Below are 19,140 nucleotides of genomic sequence, written 5' to 3'. Positions count from 1 at the left end.
TGCCCTCCCCAAGAATCCTACTTATAACTATAAACTTTACCCTTTCCTGACCTGCTTTATTTCTCTTCATGGAATCTAGGTCACCTAATGTTCTGTGTATATTATTTGTTTAATTAGTTTATTATCTCCTTTCTAGAAAATACCAGCAGTGTCATTCATGTCTGTTACTGTTTCCTTTCTTATCTTTCTTTTAATTTTTTTTTTTCGAGACAGGGTTTCTCTATGGTTTTGGAGCCTGTCCTGGAACTAGCTCTTGTAGACCAGGCTGGTCTCGAACTCACAGAGATCCGCCTGCCTCTGCCTCCTGAGTGCTGGGATTAAAGGCGTCGCCACCATTGCCCGGCTAAATTTTTTGATATTTATATATATCCCTATGCACTACCTGCATATGTATCCCTATGCACCACGTGCATGGAGTGTTCGTGAAGACCAGAAGAGGGCGTCAGATCCCGCAGCTGGAGTTCCAGGCACCTGTGAGCCAACGTGCTGGGGTCTTCAGGAAGAGCAGTTAGTGGTCTTAACCGCTGAGCCATCCGTTCCTTCTCTTACCTTCTCATCTCCTTTTTCCTTTCTGAGGACAGAGTTTCACTAAGTAGCTCTGGCAGGCTTGAAACTTGTTATAGAGACCAATACTGCCTCGAACTTCCAGGGATCCGCTTTCCTGTCTCTTCAGTACTGGGGTCACAGGTGTGAGCTACCCACCCCTGCCTTGGCGTTGTTTTCTTTGCTGACCAGAACAGTACATTCGGTGCAGTAGGCACTCACTGAATTTTGCCAGGACTACAGCTTCTCTGAGCAATAAACGTAGGATGATTAAAATCTGAAAAATCCATTAAGTCTGGAGCGCTCGCTGGCTCTCTAATTTTTTGTGTATCAGTGAAGACTCTGGGGCGGGGGGGTGTAGCTCAGTGACATAACTCACCTAGCCCTGGATTTGATCCTCTCAGTGTGGGCAGGCGGTGCGGGGTGCGGGAGAGGAGGACACCCCAAACCAAGTAAAACAAATCACAAGAAAGCCAAATCTCTGATTCGCGCCTTCCCTAGATTCCAGGGTTAGTCCCAGGGGTTTACAAACTGCCCCGTCTCCCCAGGTGATTCCCATGCAAGGTCATGCGGAGGTCACACTCCCAGGTGTTTGCACAGACTGAAATGAAAACTACCCAGGACACCTGAGGTCTTCTTTTAACAGCCGCCTTTTAAACAACACTTACACGGTAGTTGCACGCCCGTTTTCCCTCTAAACAGCGAAGTTTAAGACCGCAGTAACTTCTAATGTCCCCTGGGTTCAACACAGTGTAGGTGCACGTTAATGCTGTGTGAACAAATGTGAGCAGGATGGATAGCAGGACTGGTTAGAAAAGGCACGCAATGCCGAGGGTTAGCTTCTAGACGGCCGGAACGCCTCCCAAGAAATTAGCTGTGCCCGCCAAGGCGGCCCCCACCACCGCCCACAGAGCCTCTCCAAGGCGCATAACTCCCAAGCCTGCGCGCTCTCCTGCACCGCGTGGTCGTTTCCATAGCTACGGACGCGCACTGGTGAAGGGGCGGGGCCGGCGTGTGCGCGTCATTCCTAGCGCGACGCTCCGCCGCGCCTCCCGCCTTTCTCAGGCCCTCCGCGCGCACGGCGACCGCTCCACCTGCGCGCCTTCGCGCTCGCCGCCCGGCTCTATCCGGTTCTGCGCCGGCGCGGGGCCCGCTAGGACGCGCGGGGGATTGGTGTGGCGCATGCGCAGTGCGTGGCCCGCCGCTCCGCTGTCGCTCGCCCGCTGCCGTTGCCGCCTCCCTACCGGCAAGAGCGAGAAGGAGCAGCCGAGGGTCGCCGCTGCCGCAACCATGGGGGTAAGTGAGGCTGGAGAAGTAATGGGAAGTACATAGCTGCTCTTCATCCTCCGCGTCCTTATTGTTTCGTGAATCCCCCTCACGTGACCCTGACCCCCTCCAGCCTCACGTGACCCCCGACCCCCACTTGACCGGAGTCCCCTGTTGTAAGGGTCCCCGGGTTGAGCCTAGCCTAGGAATCCTCCTGGAGTCCCCTTTTCCCGCCTCCCTCCGCGCCCCGCGCCCCTCGCGCCCCTTCCTGCCTTTCTGACCTCCTGGTGTGCCTCCCCACTCCCGAACCCCGTTCCGTGTCTGTGGTTAGTCCCTTGCTCCTTGAGGTTACCCATCATCTGGTTGTCACGGTCCCAACGGTTTTCTGCAACCCGGACTTGTAGGAAACTGAGGCAGGGAGGCGAGGAGGCGCACGGCCAAGGTCACACTCACAATGGCTTGGGCGCTGGACCCCATCCCCGTCTCCTTCAGAGCCGCAGTGCAATCTGCTTCCCGCTACTCAAGCCTCAGCCCAGTCTGTTGCGCTATACTTTTGGGTCGTCGTTACCAGCTTCCTCCTGCTCCTGATAAAATATAGTCTTCTTCCCACAGAGGCCTGTCCGTTCAGCCCCTGACTGCAGGAAAGTGGGTCTCAGAGGTTCATTGTTTTTGGTCACATCACTGCAGGTGACTTGCTGGAGGGGGGGTTGTGCTGGTGAGCGGGGAGGATGGAGCCACTGGTGATGGCCCCAGGCAGGATGCGTAGTAACCACCTGTTAAGAAGATGCTTCTCCATGTCCGTTCCTGGAATGGCAGATCTAGGACTGGGAAAAAGCAGTGTCTTGTGTTTGAGTTCACCCTCCTAAAAATGTAACTGGCCCTTCCTGAGCATGGCTTATTAGGGTTCGTGTGGGATTTGCAACACCTTTAGGGAGTCCTGACTTTGGAACCAGATGACTCAGTGACAGCCCCATCTTCATGGCTAGCTGCTTGACCCTGCCAGTGATGAGGCCTTTCTTAATTTTATTCTCATCTGTGTGAGGCACATGACCTCCCTCTTAGGATAGTGCTGCAGACTAAGCAAGGTAATGGATGTAAATAGCCCACTAGTTGCCGTATAAGCAGTGGCTGCTACTTTGCTTGTATTCTCAAACTCACTTTAAGGATCATAAGTGGATCGGTGCTGTTTTTACCTCATTGGGTTTGTCCTCAGTTAGTGACAGCTAACCTAGTTTTTTTTTTCTTTTTTTCACAAACAAATCAGCTTGTTAGAAGAAAATTAGTCTGTGTCAGAAAACTTTTTGGGGACCCATGTCAAAACAAACTTTGGGCGGGGGTCTGGGTTATATAGATCCGTGCTTAGCATATGTAAGGCCCTGAGTTCAATCTCCAGTATCCAAAAAAGAAAAAACAAAAACTCCCAAAGCATTTGTCATAGTTCAGGCAGTTTACTGTTGTTTACCTAATATGAAGAAAATCGAGCTTAGAGACCTTGGCATATTTAGCTTAGATTTGATAAGTGATCCTAGGCCCCAGCTGTTGTTGAACTAGCTAAATGAAGTCCAAGTTTCTAGTATTACACCGTAACTCTGCCCAGGACCAGCCATTGCAGACAGCCCTCAGCAAGGAGGGTAGCATGCCGCAGGTACTCTAGTCCTCGTTGGGGCTCTGAAGTAGCAGGCCCAGATGTGCTGCCGGCTTTGCTTCCTTTGGGTCCCGCTCTATTGCTCTTACTTTGGAGATGCTTCTCACAACAGCCCCCTTCAGAGTGTCTCCTGGCCTAGAACGCAGCAGAGACTTGAATTACCTTCGCCGACTCCGACGGGACTCCTCTTATGCTCACCAGGCCCCACCCTCACGCCCTACTGCAAAGCTGGAAGTTGTAGTCTCCACCCATTCCAAGGAGGTAGTACCCTGCTTTACCCCAGGCTCAGTGAGGGGGGCAGCAAGTGAAACACCTCTTCAAGATTATTTTTTCCCCTTAGAGACAGGGTTTCTCTGTGTATCTTGGTTGTCTTGGTATGCACTCTGTAGACCAGGCTGACCTCAAATTCAGGTCCTCCTGCTTTTGCCTCCCGAGTGCTGGGATTAAAGATGTGTGCCACCACCACCCGCTTCTCCTGTGTTTGTGTACTAGTTACTACTCATGGGGTTTGAGTTGTACATTAGATCTCTCTCGTTGCCAAAACCAGCTGCATAGAGCACTGACACTGAAATCTAAATGACGTCAAGTCTCTTCTGGAAGCAGCCACTGTGTTTTGTTTGTAGGGTTGGTTTTTTTTTTTTCCTATTTTTCTTTGTGACTCCTGGGCCTCTCAGAATTGTGTAAAGTTACTGCTTTAACAGGAGTACTGAAGGGAGATCAGATGTGCAGCTACCAGCCACATGTGATATCATGGAAGGGACGTATACTTTACGGCTCAAGCCTAAATGTGAATCTTGGGTGTCCTGTTTGTGAGCACTGGATGCACACAGTGGTAAGTAAAGTAGATCCGCCCCGACTGGTTGCCTGGTGGAGCCCAGTCCAAGGCAGGTTTAAGACATTTCAGAACTTCCGGGCTCTGTGGCTTGAGTTAGTCCCAGCTGAGCTGTCCAGCACGTCCTCTTTAGAAAAGCAGTGGCAGAGGGTGAGGGATCTTTAGCTATTCTGTAGAGTGCCTGCCTAGCATGCATGAAGCACTGGGTTGATCCCTAGCCATATAAACTGGATGAACTGACAGAAGCTGGTAATTCCAGCACTCAGGAAGTGGAGGCAGGAGGAACAGGAATTCAAGGTCAACCTTAGCTACATAGCAAGTTAGGGACCAATCTGGGCTATAGGAGATCCTGTTCCTATCCCCCCACCCCCCCAAAAAAACGCACCAAGCAGAGTGTCCAACACTAGTGTATTTCTGTACACAGACCGTCTACAGCTGGAGATGTGTATAGCTCAGTGTAATACAGCTCCTTGCCATGGATGAAGTTGGGCAGTAGCACAGGTATAGCCAAAGAGAATTTCTATCCAATGCATAGTATCATTTTATCTCTGTAGCAGCCCCGTTTTATGGTTGAGGAAACTGAGGTTTTGACAAATTGAGTAACTTGCCAAAAGGGTTTTAAGTAACATGCCTAAAGTCACAGCTATTAAGTAAAAGAGCTGAGAATCAAATCCAGGTCTCTTGACTCAAAATCCCACACTCTTTTTATTATATAAAGCTCCCATGGGAAAGACACTTAACCACAATGAGCTTTACTGTTCATTTTAATTAGCCAAGTTTTCCCTCGTCCCTGCAGGACAGCCTTCCCTCCACAAGGCTGCAGTGAAGCTAATTGGAACAGTGGGAGACCACTCTAACTGGTGCTTGCTGGGGTTGAGGGGGAGCCCCTGCCCGTGTGGCCTAGCCTGCTACAGCCTGCCTCCACCCCTCTCTGTGCTGGCAGCTAAGTGCTTACGGGCTGTTTTCAGTATCTCAGTCTCCGTGGTGGCAGCCTTGAGCCTCAATTTGGGGGTTGCCTGGCTCACCAACCTGCGTAACAAGTCTTCGGCTGTGTTAAAAAATGTGACGCTGTGGAGGGAACCCAGGAATCATGCTTTTGGGGGCCTGACAGTCCATGCTTGCCTTCCAGCACCTTTCCTCCCGCCCCGGCTGTTATTTGACAGTCCAACAGTTTGACTGTCTGCTTGGCAGGCTGGAGAAGGGGGCTTCTATCTCCTGTGAAGGTGAAGCTGGGTTGTACCCCAGTCTCCCTGGAGATTCAAATGATCATTCAGGGGTGGTAGGTGGGGCGCAGCCTGCTCTGGTTGATGGAAAGCTCGCGCTGCTAATACTCCATGGGGAAGCTGTGGAGACTTTGATCTGTCATTTTCCTTTCCCTGCTTCTGCCTTAGGGCTGAGGTCGGGTATGGGGCGGCACTGTGGAAACTGATTTCCAGGTAGGTAGGCATCAAGAAAGGAGTTGCTGAGTGGTTGCCTGAGAGCACTTGAGGCGTCCAGCTTTATCTCTGCAGGGTATGAGAAGGTCTTTGTTTGGTGACTGAGTGGCAGTCTAGTTGCTTCTGCCCCTGGGAGACAGGCGACCTGCTGCACAAACACTGCATCTGTGGCTGACCCCTGAGGTTATCTTCATTTGGCCGCTTTGCTGCCTGAGGAGCTGTGCATGAGTCATACTCTCTTGAGCCTCAGTTTCTGTTTGTGTGTGTGTGTGTGTTTCTTTTTTTTTGAGACAGGCTTTTACTGTATAACAGCCCTAGCTGTCCTAGAACTCACTCTGTAGACCAGGCTGGCCTCAACTTCCAGATCCACCTGCTTCTGCCTCCTGAGTGCTGGGATTAAAGGCGTGCGCCACCACTGCCTGGCGAGCCTCAGTTTCTTCAAGTGTAAAGGTAATTGATGGTTTCCACTCTGAGCCTTGGCTCATGTATTCTGTGAAAGTGTTTTGTTAACCAATGTCAGTGTTGTCCCAGAGGAGAAATGAATGCTGAAAACCTATCTGGGAGAGGGGCCACTCTCTTCCCTTTTGTGTCTCTGTGAAGACAGCCTCTTCCCTTTTGTGTCTCTGTGAAGACAGTCTCGGGTTGCGGGTGTGTAGCTAAATGTTAGATCACTGGCCTGGCACGCACAAGGCCCTGAGTTCCATTCTCAGCACCACAGGGACAAAATCCTGCTCTGCTCTCTGTATGTGCCTTTCTTGGGGGAGGTTAGACGTGGGAGCTAGCCTGGTTCCTGGCATAGTGCTTAGCAGTAGTAGATGCTGCTGGCATTTTGCCTGTCATAAGAATCTTGTGAGTTCTGTGTGTAATTCTTTTACCTTCTGGTTGCTGAGGCAGGAGTTAAGCAATGTTGTTCTTTAGAAATCCAGGCTGAGGTTATGCTTTGGAACTTACCCAGCTGTTTAGCAGCTGGTTTTCAATTCATGTAAATGTGGATTGTTCGATGCTGTGTCCTAGGGCCAGGCAGTGCCACAGTCACATTGGCATTGATGCTCTTTCACCTTCCAGTGAGCTGTCGAGAGGTAGGGCTGGAGTCAGGAGATACAGGCTGTCATTGAGCACCTTTCTGTAGCCGTAGTCACGACAGCACCAGAGCATGAGGCTCTTTTGTTGTAGGATCTGGCAGGGAAAGAGGAACAAGCACCTTTGATGAGAAATGGGACATGGTTCACACCTGTAATCCGAGACAGTTGAGTTGGAGGCCTGCCTGAGCTACAGTATTGAGACCACCCATCCCCCAGTGGAGGAGGTATTTTTGAGAGAGCCCCACATTAGTCTTCAGATAAGGTCTGGTCAAGATGCAGGTAGGGACAATTGCCTTTGCCTGTCCACGCTGTCATGCCCCTGCAGCTTGGTCTTGCTGACGATGTGGCACCCCTGCCCTGAGGTGAACCTATGAGGCTTGTCCTCATGCTGTACCTGCCACTCGTTGGCCTTCACTGGGCAAAGCTTCTGGAGTGGCTCTGTACTGTGTTGTGAGCCAGTGTGCCTTGGCCTTCATGTGCATATGATCCTGATTCCATGGGACTGTGTCTCTCAGAGTCAGAAGACATAAAGGAACAGTGTCTGGGGCCACCTCAGATCCCAGAACGTTTCCCTAAGTGAGTGCTTCCTCTGTAGGAAAATGCACCATGCTGGGCCAGCAGGCTGCCCGATGGCCAGCACTCCCAGCATCACAGCTGGAGGAGTGCTCTTCTTCAAGAGCCCTGTGTCTCCTCCTTGACCTCAGGACCATGAGCGAACACTGTTCTTCACTGGGCCACACACTCAGGTTTCCTGTTGCAGGGCCAGGTGAATGGTACAAGGCCCCTTGGATTCCTCTGAGTCACAGTCCTTCTAGTGGTGGTGTTTTCTTTGTTGCAGAGAAAGTCGAGCAAAGCCAAGGAGAAGAAGCAGAAGCGGTTGGAGGAGCGAGCGGCCATGGATGCTGTCTGTGCCAAAGTGGATGCTGCCAACAGGGTGACTCTCCTTTTCAATTCCTCAACTTCATTTTTTTTTTATTTGACTTCTTGGCGCCACCCAGTGGCAGATCTGTGGCATCGTACACACAGGCCTATGCCTAGGCAGAGTTGGCTCAGGTACAGAGGAAAGTGTGAACAGGACTTCCTGATAGGGGACTTGGGGAGACTTTCTGCTACTTTGTTTTTGGGTGAGGAAACCTCTCTCATGAGACATGGCACATGGTGTTCTTAACCCTTCCTTCTTTCAGAGGTTACTGCCTACCCATGAGTGCTGTAAACTCTGCTTTACCCAAGGCTTCAGTGGCCTGGCCCCTGGGGCTAAAGTGAATCAGCTAAAGTGAATCAGCTCTTGGGCCTGGGAGCTTTCAGGCCGAGTCTCATGCTATAGTTCACATTTTTTCCAAATTTTGTGGGGGTGTGGTGAGGGTTGTGTGCACATGAGTGTAGGTGTGATGGGGATGGGCAGAGGCTTTAAAGTCCCCTGGAGTTTGTGTTATGGGAATTTGTAAGCCGTTCTATATGGGTGTTAGGGAATGAACTCAGGCCCTCTGGAAGTGCAGTAAGTACTCTTAACCCCCGAGCCATCTCTCTAGCCCATTACGTCACTTTTTATTAATCTCCATCATGGTAAACAGCTGTGCTTCTGAATGGATACCCTTCAAGCCTGTGCTTTCCATCTGGGGTGATGGGCAGGCTGTAGTTAGTTGGCAGTCTTGTTCCTGAAGTACTCAAGCAGATCAGTCACCTCTTTCTTGGAATTCCTACACGGGGTCAGGCATTATGCCACAGGCCAGTCGTGTTCATTCTCTCCCACCACGTAAAGCTGACATGGTCCCACACCTTACCAGTGTCTTCGTTCATCTTTGTGTACTCTTTCTCTCTACAGCTTGGAGACCCTCTGGAGGCGTTCCCAGTCTTCAAGAAATATGACCGCAATGGGTGAGTTGTGCTGGCTTTCCTAATGATTGTCTCCTGGGGGTTCTTGGGCGGTCACTCCCCCAGAGTCTTGCATGTTTTTCTCCATTATGAAAAAGCAACAACTGGCTGGTGCTTCCTATTGATACAGTCTCCCAGTTAAGGTGATGCAGGAATTGGTAGGTGTGCAAAGACTTTATATGATTGAGGTTGCACAACTAATAACTGATAGCCCGCCCCAGTCCCCCCCAGACAGGGTTTCTCTGTAGCTTTGGAGCCTGTCCTGGAACTAGCTCTTGTAGACCAGGCTGGCCTCAAACTCACAGATCTGCCTTCCTCTGCCTCTGCCTCTGCCTCTGCCTCTGCCTCTGCCTCTGCCTCTGCCTCCCAAGTGTTGGGATTAAAGGTGTGCGCCACCACCGCCCAACAACAGAATATTGTCAGTTTTTGAGTTTTCCTGGCACTGAGAATTGAACCCATAGCCTTAAGTGTCCTAGATGACCACTCTGTGCAGGAGCCACATTCCCAGCCCTCTGATTGCCCTTTTTAGGACTTATAATTTTCTGTGTTCAAAGAATCAGATAAAGCCAGGCTGCGATGGTGCATGCCTTTAATCCCAGCACTTGGGAGACAGAGGCAGGCAGATCTCTGAGTTTGAGGCCAGCCTGGTCTACAGAGCTAGTTCCAGGACAGCCAGAGCTACACAGAGAAACACTGTCTCGAAAAAACAACAAAAAAAGAATATGATGAGCCGGGCGGTGGTGGCACACGCCTTTAATCCCAGCACTTGGGAGGCAGAGGCAGGCGGATCTCTGTGAGTTCAAGACCAGCCTGGTCTACAAGAGCTAGTTCCAGGGTGCTCCAAAACCACAGAGAAACCCTGTCTTGAAAAACCAAAAAAAAAAAAAAAAAAAAGAATATGTTGGCCCACTGTTGCATTTTATGATTAGAAAATTGAGGCTCAGAAAGTTCATGAGTTTGAATGACGTTTTGGAGTATGCCCTTCCATCTGAAGGAGCTTTTCATTCCCAATTAAGTGGTTTTTTTTTTTGTTTTTGTTTTTTTCCTGGAGTATACATTGTATATCTTGCCTTAGTTTTATAATCAGAAATGGGTCTAAAAATTTGGTTTAGAGAGACAAAAGGATCGTGAGTTTTTGACCAGCCTAGGCTTTGGAGTAAGACACTGTCTCAGACCAAAGAGCAAAAGGGAAGAAAGGAAAAGGAAAAAGATTGGGGTCTAATGGTTTCTTCCTTAGGAGTTAGCAGGGTTAGGTCCAAAGCTCTGGTCAGTGGAGCCTGTTTTTATTTATTTATTTATTAAAGATTTCTGTCTCTTCCCCACTGCCGCCTCCCCTTTCCCTCCCCCTCCCCCAAAAATATTTATTTATTTATTTATTTATTGTCTATACAATAGTCTGTTTGTTTGTATGTCTGCAGGCCAGAAGAGGGCACCAGACATCATTACAGATGGTTGTGAGCTACCATGTGGTTGCTGGGAATTGAACTCAGGACCTTTGGAAGAGCAGGCAATGCTCTTAACCACTGAGCCATCTCTCCAGCCCAGTGGAGCCTGTTGAATGTAATTATGGCTGTTGGTGACTGCTGTCCCAGCTGACACGCAGGTCTAGGTTGCAGGCCTTTCCCTTCTGTCTTCCTGAGTGATGTTTTTGTATTGTTCTGGCTTGCTTCAGGAAAGTCAGAGGTTACAGTTTCTCTATGATGGTGAAGAATGGCTGGACTTTGCATTATGCCCCTGGAATAAGCCACCCATACACCTTAAGCCTTTGTTTCTTACCTGTCAAATAGGATGATGCTAGAAACTTAAATGATGTACTGAGAAGATGAGCAAATACTCAGGTAGAAAGTGGACAAGGAGGAGAAGGACTGCTGTGTAGATGCCAAAGGCCTGTGACTTTTTTAAAAAATATTTTATTTATTTATTATGTATACAATATTCTGTCTGTATGTCTGCAGGCCAGAAGAGGACACCAGACCTCATTACAGATGGTTGTGAGCCACCATGTGGTTGCTGGGAATTGAACTCAGGACCTTTGGAAGAACAGGCAATGCTCTTAACCTCTGAGCCATTTCTCCAGCCCCTGCTGGGACTTTTTATAACTAACTATGTGGCGATCATGGAATCAATTCACTTACTCTTACATCTTCCCATCTGGGGTCTGACATATGACAGTTCTTGTAGCAGCTTTGTTATTCCATTTCTGGGACGTTGTTGCATGGTTTAGGGATTTCTTCTGTGATTCTTCTCTTAGTGTTTTCATGTGCCGTGTTTCTCTTGACTTCCAAAAATTGATCTCTTCTGAAGCAGACCACATCAGCAGGCTTTAGTGCTTTGCTTTTCATATGGTTCCTATAGCTCTGATCCTCCTTCAGCATGCCTGCGACAGCACTTGAGAAGCTGATGCAGGGGGCTTTCCATGAGTTTGAGGGTTGCATACTGATTCAAGGCTAGCCTGAGCTTTATGGAGAAGACCAAAAGAATAAAGAAATGCAGATTACTGTAGGCTGGACTTTGGGTATTTTCTAGCTAACAGGTACAGAGCTAGATTTGAATGGTTCTAATGTGTTGGTTCTTTTTGTTATTGTTGTTGTTTGTTTTTCAAGACACAGTTTCTCTATAGCTTTAGAGCCTGTTCTGGAACTAGCTTTTGTAGACCAGGTTGGTCTTGAACTCACAGAGATTCCCCCTGCCTCTGCCCCTCCCCAGTGTTTTAAGGCATGTGCCACCACCGCCCAGCGATATGGGAATCCATTTATTTATTTATTTGGTTTTTCGAGACAGGGTTTCTCTGTAGCTTTGGAGCCTGTCCTGGAGCTAGAGACCAGGCTGGCCTCGAACTCAAACTCACAGAGATCCACCTGCCTCTGCCTCCCCAGTGGCTGGGATTAAAGGCATGTGCCACTACTGCCCATCCTGATGTGGGAATTCTTTTTTTTTTTTTTTCGAGACAGGGTTTCTCTGTGGCTTTGGAGCCTGTCCTGGAACTAGCTCTGTAGACCAGGCTGGCCTCGAACTCACAGAGATCTGCCTGCCTCTGCCTCCCGAGTGCTGGGATTAAATGCGTGCGCCACCACCGCCCGGCTCGATTGGTTTCATTTTAAATCGTGTGTGTGCAAGTGTCCTGAGATCAGGTGCATCTGATTGACTCGAGCTTCAGTTACAAGCCAGTGAACGGCCTGATGTGAGTGCTGGGTGCCAAACTCAGTTCATTGGAAGAGCAGCAAGTGGGTTTTTTTGTTTGTTTGTTTTCCGTTTCCCAAAACAGGGTTTTTCTGTAGCTTTTTTGGAGCCTGTCCGGGAACTAACTCTTGTAGACCAGGCTGGCCTCAAACTCAAAGAAATTCACCTGCCTTTGCCTCCTGAGTGCTGGGATTAAAGGCGTGCGCCACCACTACCTGGCGCAAGTGATCTTTAACAGCAGGCCGTTACTCCAACCACTCCCCCCCATTTTTTTTCCTTAAAATCTTGAGTTTTCAGACTGGTTCCTTTCAATCTTACTGGAATGAAGGACCTTAATGCCTATAGTAGTGGTTTATATCCCATTGCACATGTCAGTCCCCATTGGTGTCACAGGAAGAGGCAGGTAGGACTGCACTGGGGGAGAGGTGTCGAGCTGTAGTCTTGAAAGCCCAGGTCACCCAGCTGCTCTGCAGGGGATGGCAGTTAGCTAAAGCCCTGGTCCTATGAGCCTGGTGAGAGGAGAAGCAGCGGTGCAGTTAGCAGGACAGGGGCTTACAAACAGCCGGGAGTAGAGTGTTTTTGGTAAGTACTAGAAGCTGCAGAGACTGGGCGGGTAGGGGAGAGAGAAGCAGCCAAGGAGAGCAGCTGACAGAGAGAGCCTGATAAAGACTGTCCAGGTGCGGCGGGAACTAGGCCTGTGATGACTTGTTAGTCCTGCATCTGTAGGGTGCCTGAGAGTGGCATGCCTCCCTGGCAGACATCAAAGGCGGAACAGCAGTTCCTGGTGAGAACCCTGGGCCTGATGTCTCCCTGTCCGCCTCTCAGGTTGAATATCTCCATTGAATGTAAGCGAGTGTCTGGATTGGAGCCAGCTACTGTGGACTGGGCCTTTGACCTCACCAAAACCAATATGCAGACAATGTAAGCATGGCCTCACTGAGGGCAGCCCTGCACCCCAGTGGCTTTCTTCCAAGGTCCCCTGTCCTGATTGCCCCAACTCCTCAGGTATGAGCAAAGTGAATGGGGCTGGAAGGACCGAGAGAAACGGGAGGAAATGACTGATGACCGAGCCTGGTACCTCATTGCTTGGGAAAACAATTCCATCCCAGTTGCCTTTTCTCACTTCCGGTTTGATGTGGAGTGCGGGGATGAAGTCCTGTACTGGTAGGAACTGAGGCTTAACTTGGGTAGAGAGGGAGGAGACCAGGTGGTGGACCCACCGAGCCTCTCTGGGTCTGGACAGCAGGCTCCTCTGGAGCGGGATCCTCTCCTTGGCACTGTCCTGTGCACGCCTCTGCTTTCTTTGTTAGCTACGAGGTGCAGCTGGAGAGCAAGGTGCGGCGGAAAGGCCTGGGGAAGTTCCTCATTCAGATCCTGCAGCTCATGGCCAACAGGTAAGGGCTGCCGCACAGCTGTAGGGTAAGAGCTGCATCAAGGGGGCCACTGAGGAGGAAAAATGTATCTAGACCCGTCAGAAAGCCGGCCCTGCTTTCTTACACCTCTAGGTTAGAGGGCAAGTGGGACAGATCCCTGACACTGGGGTACTCTGGCCAACCTGCAGTGGTGGGAGGGACTCGGTGCCAAGGGGGCCAAGACCTCTGCAGGCTGGAGGAGGGACTGGAGGACTCCTTTTGGGGCAAAATGTAAGGAAGAGAAAGGAGGCCTGACCTTAGTCTCTGTTCTGTATTGATTGATACATTGATTGATTCACTTTGTTGTTGTCTGGGACAGGGTTTTATCTGGGTAGCCCTGACTGTCACGGATCTCACTCTGTAGTCCAGGCTAGCCTGCAACTCAGAGAGCCACTTGCCTCTGCCTCCCAAGTACTGGGATTAAAGGCTTACACTAACGCTGAGTGACAGTTTGTTTTTTACTTTTATTAGTGTATGGGTGTTTTTTCCTGTGTGTTTGTCTATGCACCATGTTTGTACTTGGTACCTTTTGAAGGCCCAAAGAGGGCATCAGATTTCTTGGACCTAGGGTTACAGATGGCTATGCACCACTGTGTCAGGGCTAAAGATTAAACCCCAGGTCTTGCCAGGCGATGGTGGTGCACGCCTTTAATCCCATCACTCGGGAGGCAGAGGCAGGTGGTTCTCTGTGAGTTCGAGACCAGCCTGGTCTACAGAGCTAGTTCCAGGACAGGCTCCAAAGCCACAGAGAAACCCCGTCTCGAAAAACCAAATAAATAAATAAATAAATAAATAAATAAATAAATAAATAAATAAAACAAGATATGTCTTGGGGGCTAAAGAGATAGCTCAGCTGTTAAGAGCACTGGCTGCTCTTCCAGAGGTCCTGAGTTCAATTCCCAGCAACCATATGGTGGTTTATAACCATCTCTAGTGGGATCTGATGCCCTTTTCCGGCATAAAGGCATACATACGGATAGACCACTCTTAGGTTAAAAAATAAAATGTGTGTGTTTAGTTTTGTTTTTATTTTACATATTTTTATGTGTATGTGCATGCCTGCCATGTGAGTACAGTGCCTGGAGAAGCCAGAGGGTGTGGGATAATCTTGAATTGCAGGTAGGTAGGTGTGAGCCACCCTGTGGCTGGGAAATGAACTCCAGTCCTCTGGAAGAACAGAAGTGTTCTTTCTTCACTGCTGAGTCATCTCTCTAGACCCTTGATTCAGTTTCTAAAAGGTGTTCTCTCTGCTCCCTTCCAGCACACAGATGAAGAAGGTGATGCTAACTGTCTTTAAACACAACCATGGCGCCTATCAGTTCTTCCGAGAGGCACTTCAGTAAGGAGCGCGGCTCTGGCGTGGTCCTTCTGGGTGGTTAGGGTGCTCCCTCTGCTGGTCCCAGGGGCCTGCTTGTCCTCATGCTGATCCTGTCCGTGGTCTGTGGGGATTGGGGTTTGTGAGATGGTGTGCCAGTGCCCTCTGACTTGGTCCCTTTGCCTCATTCCAAGGGTCTCAGAACTACTGCAGAAATTCTTGGCTCATGTGTAAAACCAGCTGCCAACCCTTTCCTCTTGTCTGTCTTGTAGGTTTGAAATCGATGACTCTTCCCCCAGCATGTCTGGATGCTGTGGGGAGGACTGTTCTTACGAGATCCTGAGCCGAAGGACCAAGTTTGGGGATAGTCAGCATTCCCACACAGGCGGGCACTGTGGTGGCTGCTGTCACTGAACTCACAGAACCATTTGCCAGTGAAGTCACTCTCCTTAGGCCTGTCCTCTTCCCTGGTCTTAAGCTACTTGCCAGGTACCCCCAGAACTGTGGGTGCCTTAGCCCTGCATAAGCCAGGCATACCCTGAGAGCACAGAACCCTGGGGAGCAGTGACCCCAGCTGCCTTTCCACCCCCTCCTGGAAAGGCAGAGTGCCAGGAGGGGGCACAGGGAGAGGGTGCTGTGAGAAGGGTGACAGGTTGGCCACTGAGCCCATCCTTGTGCAGTGGCTGCCTCCTTGCTTAGCTCTTGGGACCCTAAAATGGAAGGTTCCCACTTGTCTACAGCTGAATTCCTGACAGGGCCCCACACCATGCCCCGTATGAACAGATGGAATGTTTATCCCCACCTTTGTGAAAGACCTGGAGTCTGCTGGTTCCCAGGATGGATTGGATGCAGATCTGGGCACACAGCAGCCCTTGGATATTTTTACTCTTGGGACCAAGTGCTCTCCTGGAGACCATGTAGCTCTTTGATGTCAAGATGCAGGGCTTTGTGCTGTGTTCTTATAGATCCACAGGGTGGAATCTCAGGACCAGCCAAAGCCAACTTCAGGAGGAGATTATGTCTCCATCACGGTCAGTAAGGCAGAGAAAGCCAGGAAGAGCTGCCAGTCTCTTACGTGTTTGCCCTAGGGATGCAGCATCTCTGGGCCTTGGAATTTTGCTGCATTTCTCATGATCTTGACTCAGCCTTTTTACTCAAGAAGGAAACCACAGTCCAGCCTGTTCACACACCTCTCTCTTCAGCCCAGATACCTCTGTTCTTAATCTCAAGAGAAGTAACAGCAGGGAACCCCTCTTCTTCCCCAGAAGGAGCCTTCCTTCCTGGTATAGTTGATACCGTTTTCTCCTACTCTTGGTGCTGATTGCTTTCTGAAGGTGGGTTATACCCCCCATCCTCCCTGTCTGAGGAGCCCCAGCCAGCAGCAGGCCTCTTTGCCTGTTCTCCCCAGCCCCATCCCTTGCTGCCTCAATGAGGCACTTGTGCCACTGTCCTGGCCCACTGAGATACTCAGGAATGCCTTTCAGTGGCTTACCACTGCTTTCTGTCATTGGTGTCATCGTACAGTGGCAGGCCAGGGCCAGGAGAAGGCCTTCCTCTTCAGAGGATGAAGAGAATGTAGGCTTAGAACTTGAACTCATCCTGATCTCTGGGTTATGTTCTTCCAAGGAAGCAAAACCAAATCTTCACCTAGGAAAACACACTTGCCGCTTCCCCATTGCCATCCCTGAGTTTTGCCTTGAGGCATGGCAAAGAACTTGCCTTTGTGCAGTTGCTCTGAGACCCTTCCTGACCTCAGAGTCTGCTCAGCTCACCCCCTGCCTGACTCTGGCTGTCTGTCCTGGCAGGTCTTCCCAGAGCAGTCACCTCTCACTCAGATCCTTGCTTGCATGGTAGCCTGGGCATGGAGGGTCCTTTTTTGCCATGGTCTGTCCTCTGTGAGCACCCTGTGTTGTTCTTAGGCCTGTCAGCCTTGCCTTGGAGAGGGCCTTGGAGCTTTACACTGGAATAGGTCTACCTTTGCCTGGCCTACTAGCTTCTGGGGACTATCCCCTGGTGAGAGTTGAAGCTGACCAGATGGGATTGGTAGGCCCCTTCCAAGAATCAGGAAACAGGAACATGCTTGGAAGAGTTATTCCCTGATCCTCATCTGTCTTAGATCATGAATTTTTGATGCCTCACACTTTGGGGAACCAAAAGGAACCCCCAGTATAAATCCCATGTGAGGTGAGAGTCTTCAGTCACTGGACACCTGGCACCAGGGTGCTTGTGGTGCTGAGTGCCTGCCCTGCTCCTCACCCTCTGCAGACCACATCCCAAAGGACCCTTCAGGATCTCTCACTGAACCAGAGGGATGGTGGCCAAGACCAGCAGACCTGTGGGTGTTGAGTCCATTGGTTTATCAGGCTTACATCTTCCACCCTCATGATTTTGAGAAACAGAAGGTCTAGCCTGCTGTACCAGGCGCTTTTGTTTTTTGTTTGGGACGTGTTAAAATGTTTTAAAAAGGTTTTTGTTTTTAGTGAGCCTGTCCCATTTCAGGTTATTTTTGTTGCTGTTAAATGTGTGTGGTTCTTTTTAACTTTCTGGAGGATTTTTTGTTTTTTAGAGGAAAGTTGGAAGATAAGTTTCTTGTTTAATGTATTTTTTCCTAGCAGCTTCTTATCACTGGAATCAAAGAGGGAAAATGTCTCCTTTTGTATCAGTTTTATTTGTACGTCATTAATAAAAGACACTTTGTTCAGATCCTGGGATGGTGTCCAGATGCTGTGTGCCATGGGCAGTGGGTTTCATGCATTGCTTTTGGGAGGCACATGGGCTGTGCTGGCCCCACCCCCTTTCTGAGAAGGAAGCCATGGGTAAGTGGAGCCCAAGTGTATGTATTTGTGCCATTTCCCAGAAGTTGTGGAGTGAGGTCAGGGATGTTCAGAATGCTGTCTGCTTGGCATCCTGGAGCAGGCCCCGAGCCAGGCTCTGACTGGGCGTCAGCACCCAGCCATGAATTCAGTCCCCTGTGTAAGTGGAAGGATGAGCTTTGTCCCTGTGTTTGCTACAATACTCAAGAGTAGTCCTCATCAAAGTCTTCAGCGAGGACTCTGAAGTCTCTTCACAGAGAAAGAGGCCCAAAGGAAGGGTTAGCCCCGCCAGACCTCTGCAGTATGTCTGGGAGAGTTTACAGCTGCTTCCCTAGGCTGGGCTCCAGCCTGGCACAGGCTCAGAGGCAGGAAGTAGTCCTGGGAACTGGAGTTCAGAACTTCCTGTGGACTGAGGAGGGACCCTCTTCACCATACTCTTGGTCAGGTGTAGTGGTAGGTGAAGGACAAGTCACTGAGGTCCCTGGCAGGTGAGGATTCTGGGTACACCTGGACACACCAGGGGAAGGATACGGCAGGGTTCCGTCCACAATGAAGAGAACCGGAGTGCCAGCCCTGTGGTTCCTCTCAAAGCTGGGAGCATTGTTCCATATGAGGATGTGGATTTGATCACCATTGCAGTCCTGAAGGGGTTAATTATCGGTCTCCTGAGTCCCAAGTCCCAGATGGCTACACCAGCATCTTGAGGCTTTTGGATCCTAGGGTGCCAGGCCAGACAGCTGTGCCTGCAGGGGCAGAAGCAGACGCAGTTGGCTCCCCTCCACTTATACCTCATTGATAGCCGTGTCCAGCCACTTCAGGATTCCTGGCGACAACTGTGCCCCAGGAAGAGCAAACACCTCCAGGACCCTGAGTCGCTGCCCCCCCCCCCCCTTGTCTGCTCAGGTTCCTAGACAAGCTATTTTCTAACAGTAAGCCAAGCCCTGTCCTCCACCTCCTGGGTTTGGCCAGGATATATTGGGTATATCCTGAAACCATCCTGGTGTCTCCTGCTGTCGCCAGCTATGGAGTCAGTTTCCTGTGGATGTAGGAAGGCCCAATTTCCCTCACCCTCAGTGAGAGTCACAGAGTCTAAAGACCAGTGCAGGCCCTTGCCGGCCTCCTGTGGGTGTGTACCATTCAACATGCCAAGGAGAGTGAGTCCAAGCTAACAGAAGACTGGAGAGTCAGAGTTCTAAGTCAGGTGCTTGGGGAGGTGCCTGAGGGCAGGAACAGTAAAGGCACTTTTCCAGACACTGGCCTTAGCATCTCCTGGGTCCAAGCCTTTCATAAACAAGTAAAGGACACCTGGTGGCTGGGTGGTGGTGGTGCACGCCCTTAATCCCAGCACTCAAGGCAGAGGCAGGCAGATCTGTGAGTTTGAGGCCAGCTTGGTCTACAAGAGCTAGTTCCAGGACAGATACCAAAGCATCACAGAGAAACTCTGTCTCAAAACAAACAAACAAACAAAAAAAAAAAACCACAACAACAATACCAAACAAAAATTAAAACCAAACAAACAAACTCTCCCACTGCACTGTTTCCCGCACTCTATCTTTCAAGTCAGGGACCCACTAAGCTGCCCGCGTTGTCCTGAACTATCTCAGTGGCCGGGCCAGCCTTGCCCTTTAGCTATCTTGCTTGCCTCAGCCTCCTAAGTGCTTATGGGCATGGACCACCACATCAAATCCAAATAACACTTTTATTGCAAAAACTCTCGTCTATTGCGACTGGAGAGATGGCTCAG

At 50.1% G+C, this 19,140-nt stretch overlaps 1 protein-coding gene and 1 long non-coding RNA gene across 3 annotated transcripts in view; one reads left to right on the top strand and one right to left on the bottom strand.

The window, feature by feature from the left end:
* The first annotated feature begins 1,596 nt into the window (after positions 1-1,596).
* Positions 1,597-17,291, top strand: Naa40 (N-alpha-acetyltransferase 40, NatD catalytic subunit). Of its 2 annotated transcripts, XM_050136883.1 has the most exons (9): positions 1,597-1,839; positions 2,422-2,496; positions 7,643-7,738; positions 8,627-8,679; positions 12,682-12,777; positions 12,862-13,020; positions 13,167-13,250; positions 14,530-14,607; positions 14,856-17,291. In XM_050136883.1, exons 1-9 carry the CDS (start codon positions 1,726-1,728, stop codon positions 14,995-14,997), a joined length of 897 nt encoding a protein of 298 aa, XP_049992840.1. In that variant the 5' UTR covers positions 1,597-1,725; the 3' UTR covers positions 14,998-17,291. The 2 variants fall into 2 exon arrangements, with proteins under 2 accessions (XP_049992840.1, XP_049992841.1); XM_050136884.1 differs by lacking the exon at positions 2,422-2,496 and having other exon boundaries at positions 1,598-1,839.
* Positions 17,292-17,412: 121 nt separating this feature from the next.
* LOC126498348 (uncharacterized) overlaps positions 17,413-19,140 on the bottom strand; it is a 6,964-nt gene continuing 5,236 nt past the window's right edge. The window contains exon 3 of the long non-coding RNA XR_007590819.1: positions 17,413-18,139. This is a non-coding gene — a long non-coding RNA (uncharacterized lncRNA). The remainder of the gene's footprint in view (positions 18,140-19,140) is intronic.

This window comes from Alexandromys fortis, unplaced genomic scaffold (assembly GCF_014885135.2).
Source record: "Alexandromys fortis isolate MF-2015 unplaced genomic scaffold, M_Fortis_MF-2015_v1.1 scaffold_3, whole genome shotgun sequence".
NCBI lineage: Eukaryota > Metazoa > Chordata > Mammalia > Rodentia > Cricetidae > Alexandromys > Alexandromys fortis.
Note: the sequence above shows the minus strand (reverse complement) of the source record. Positions and strands in the feature narration are given on the sequence as shown.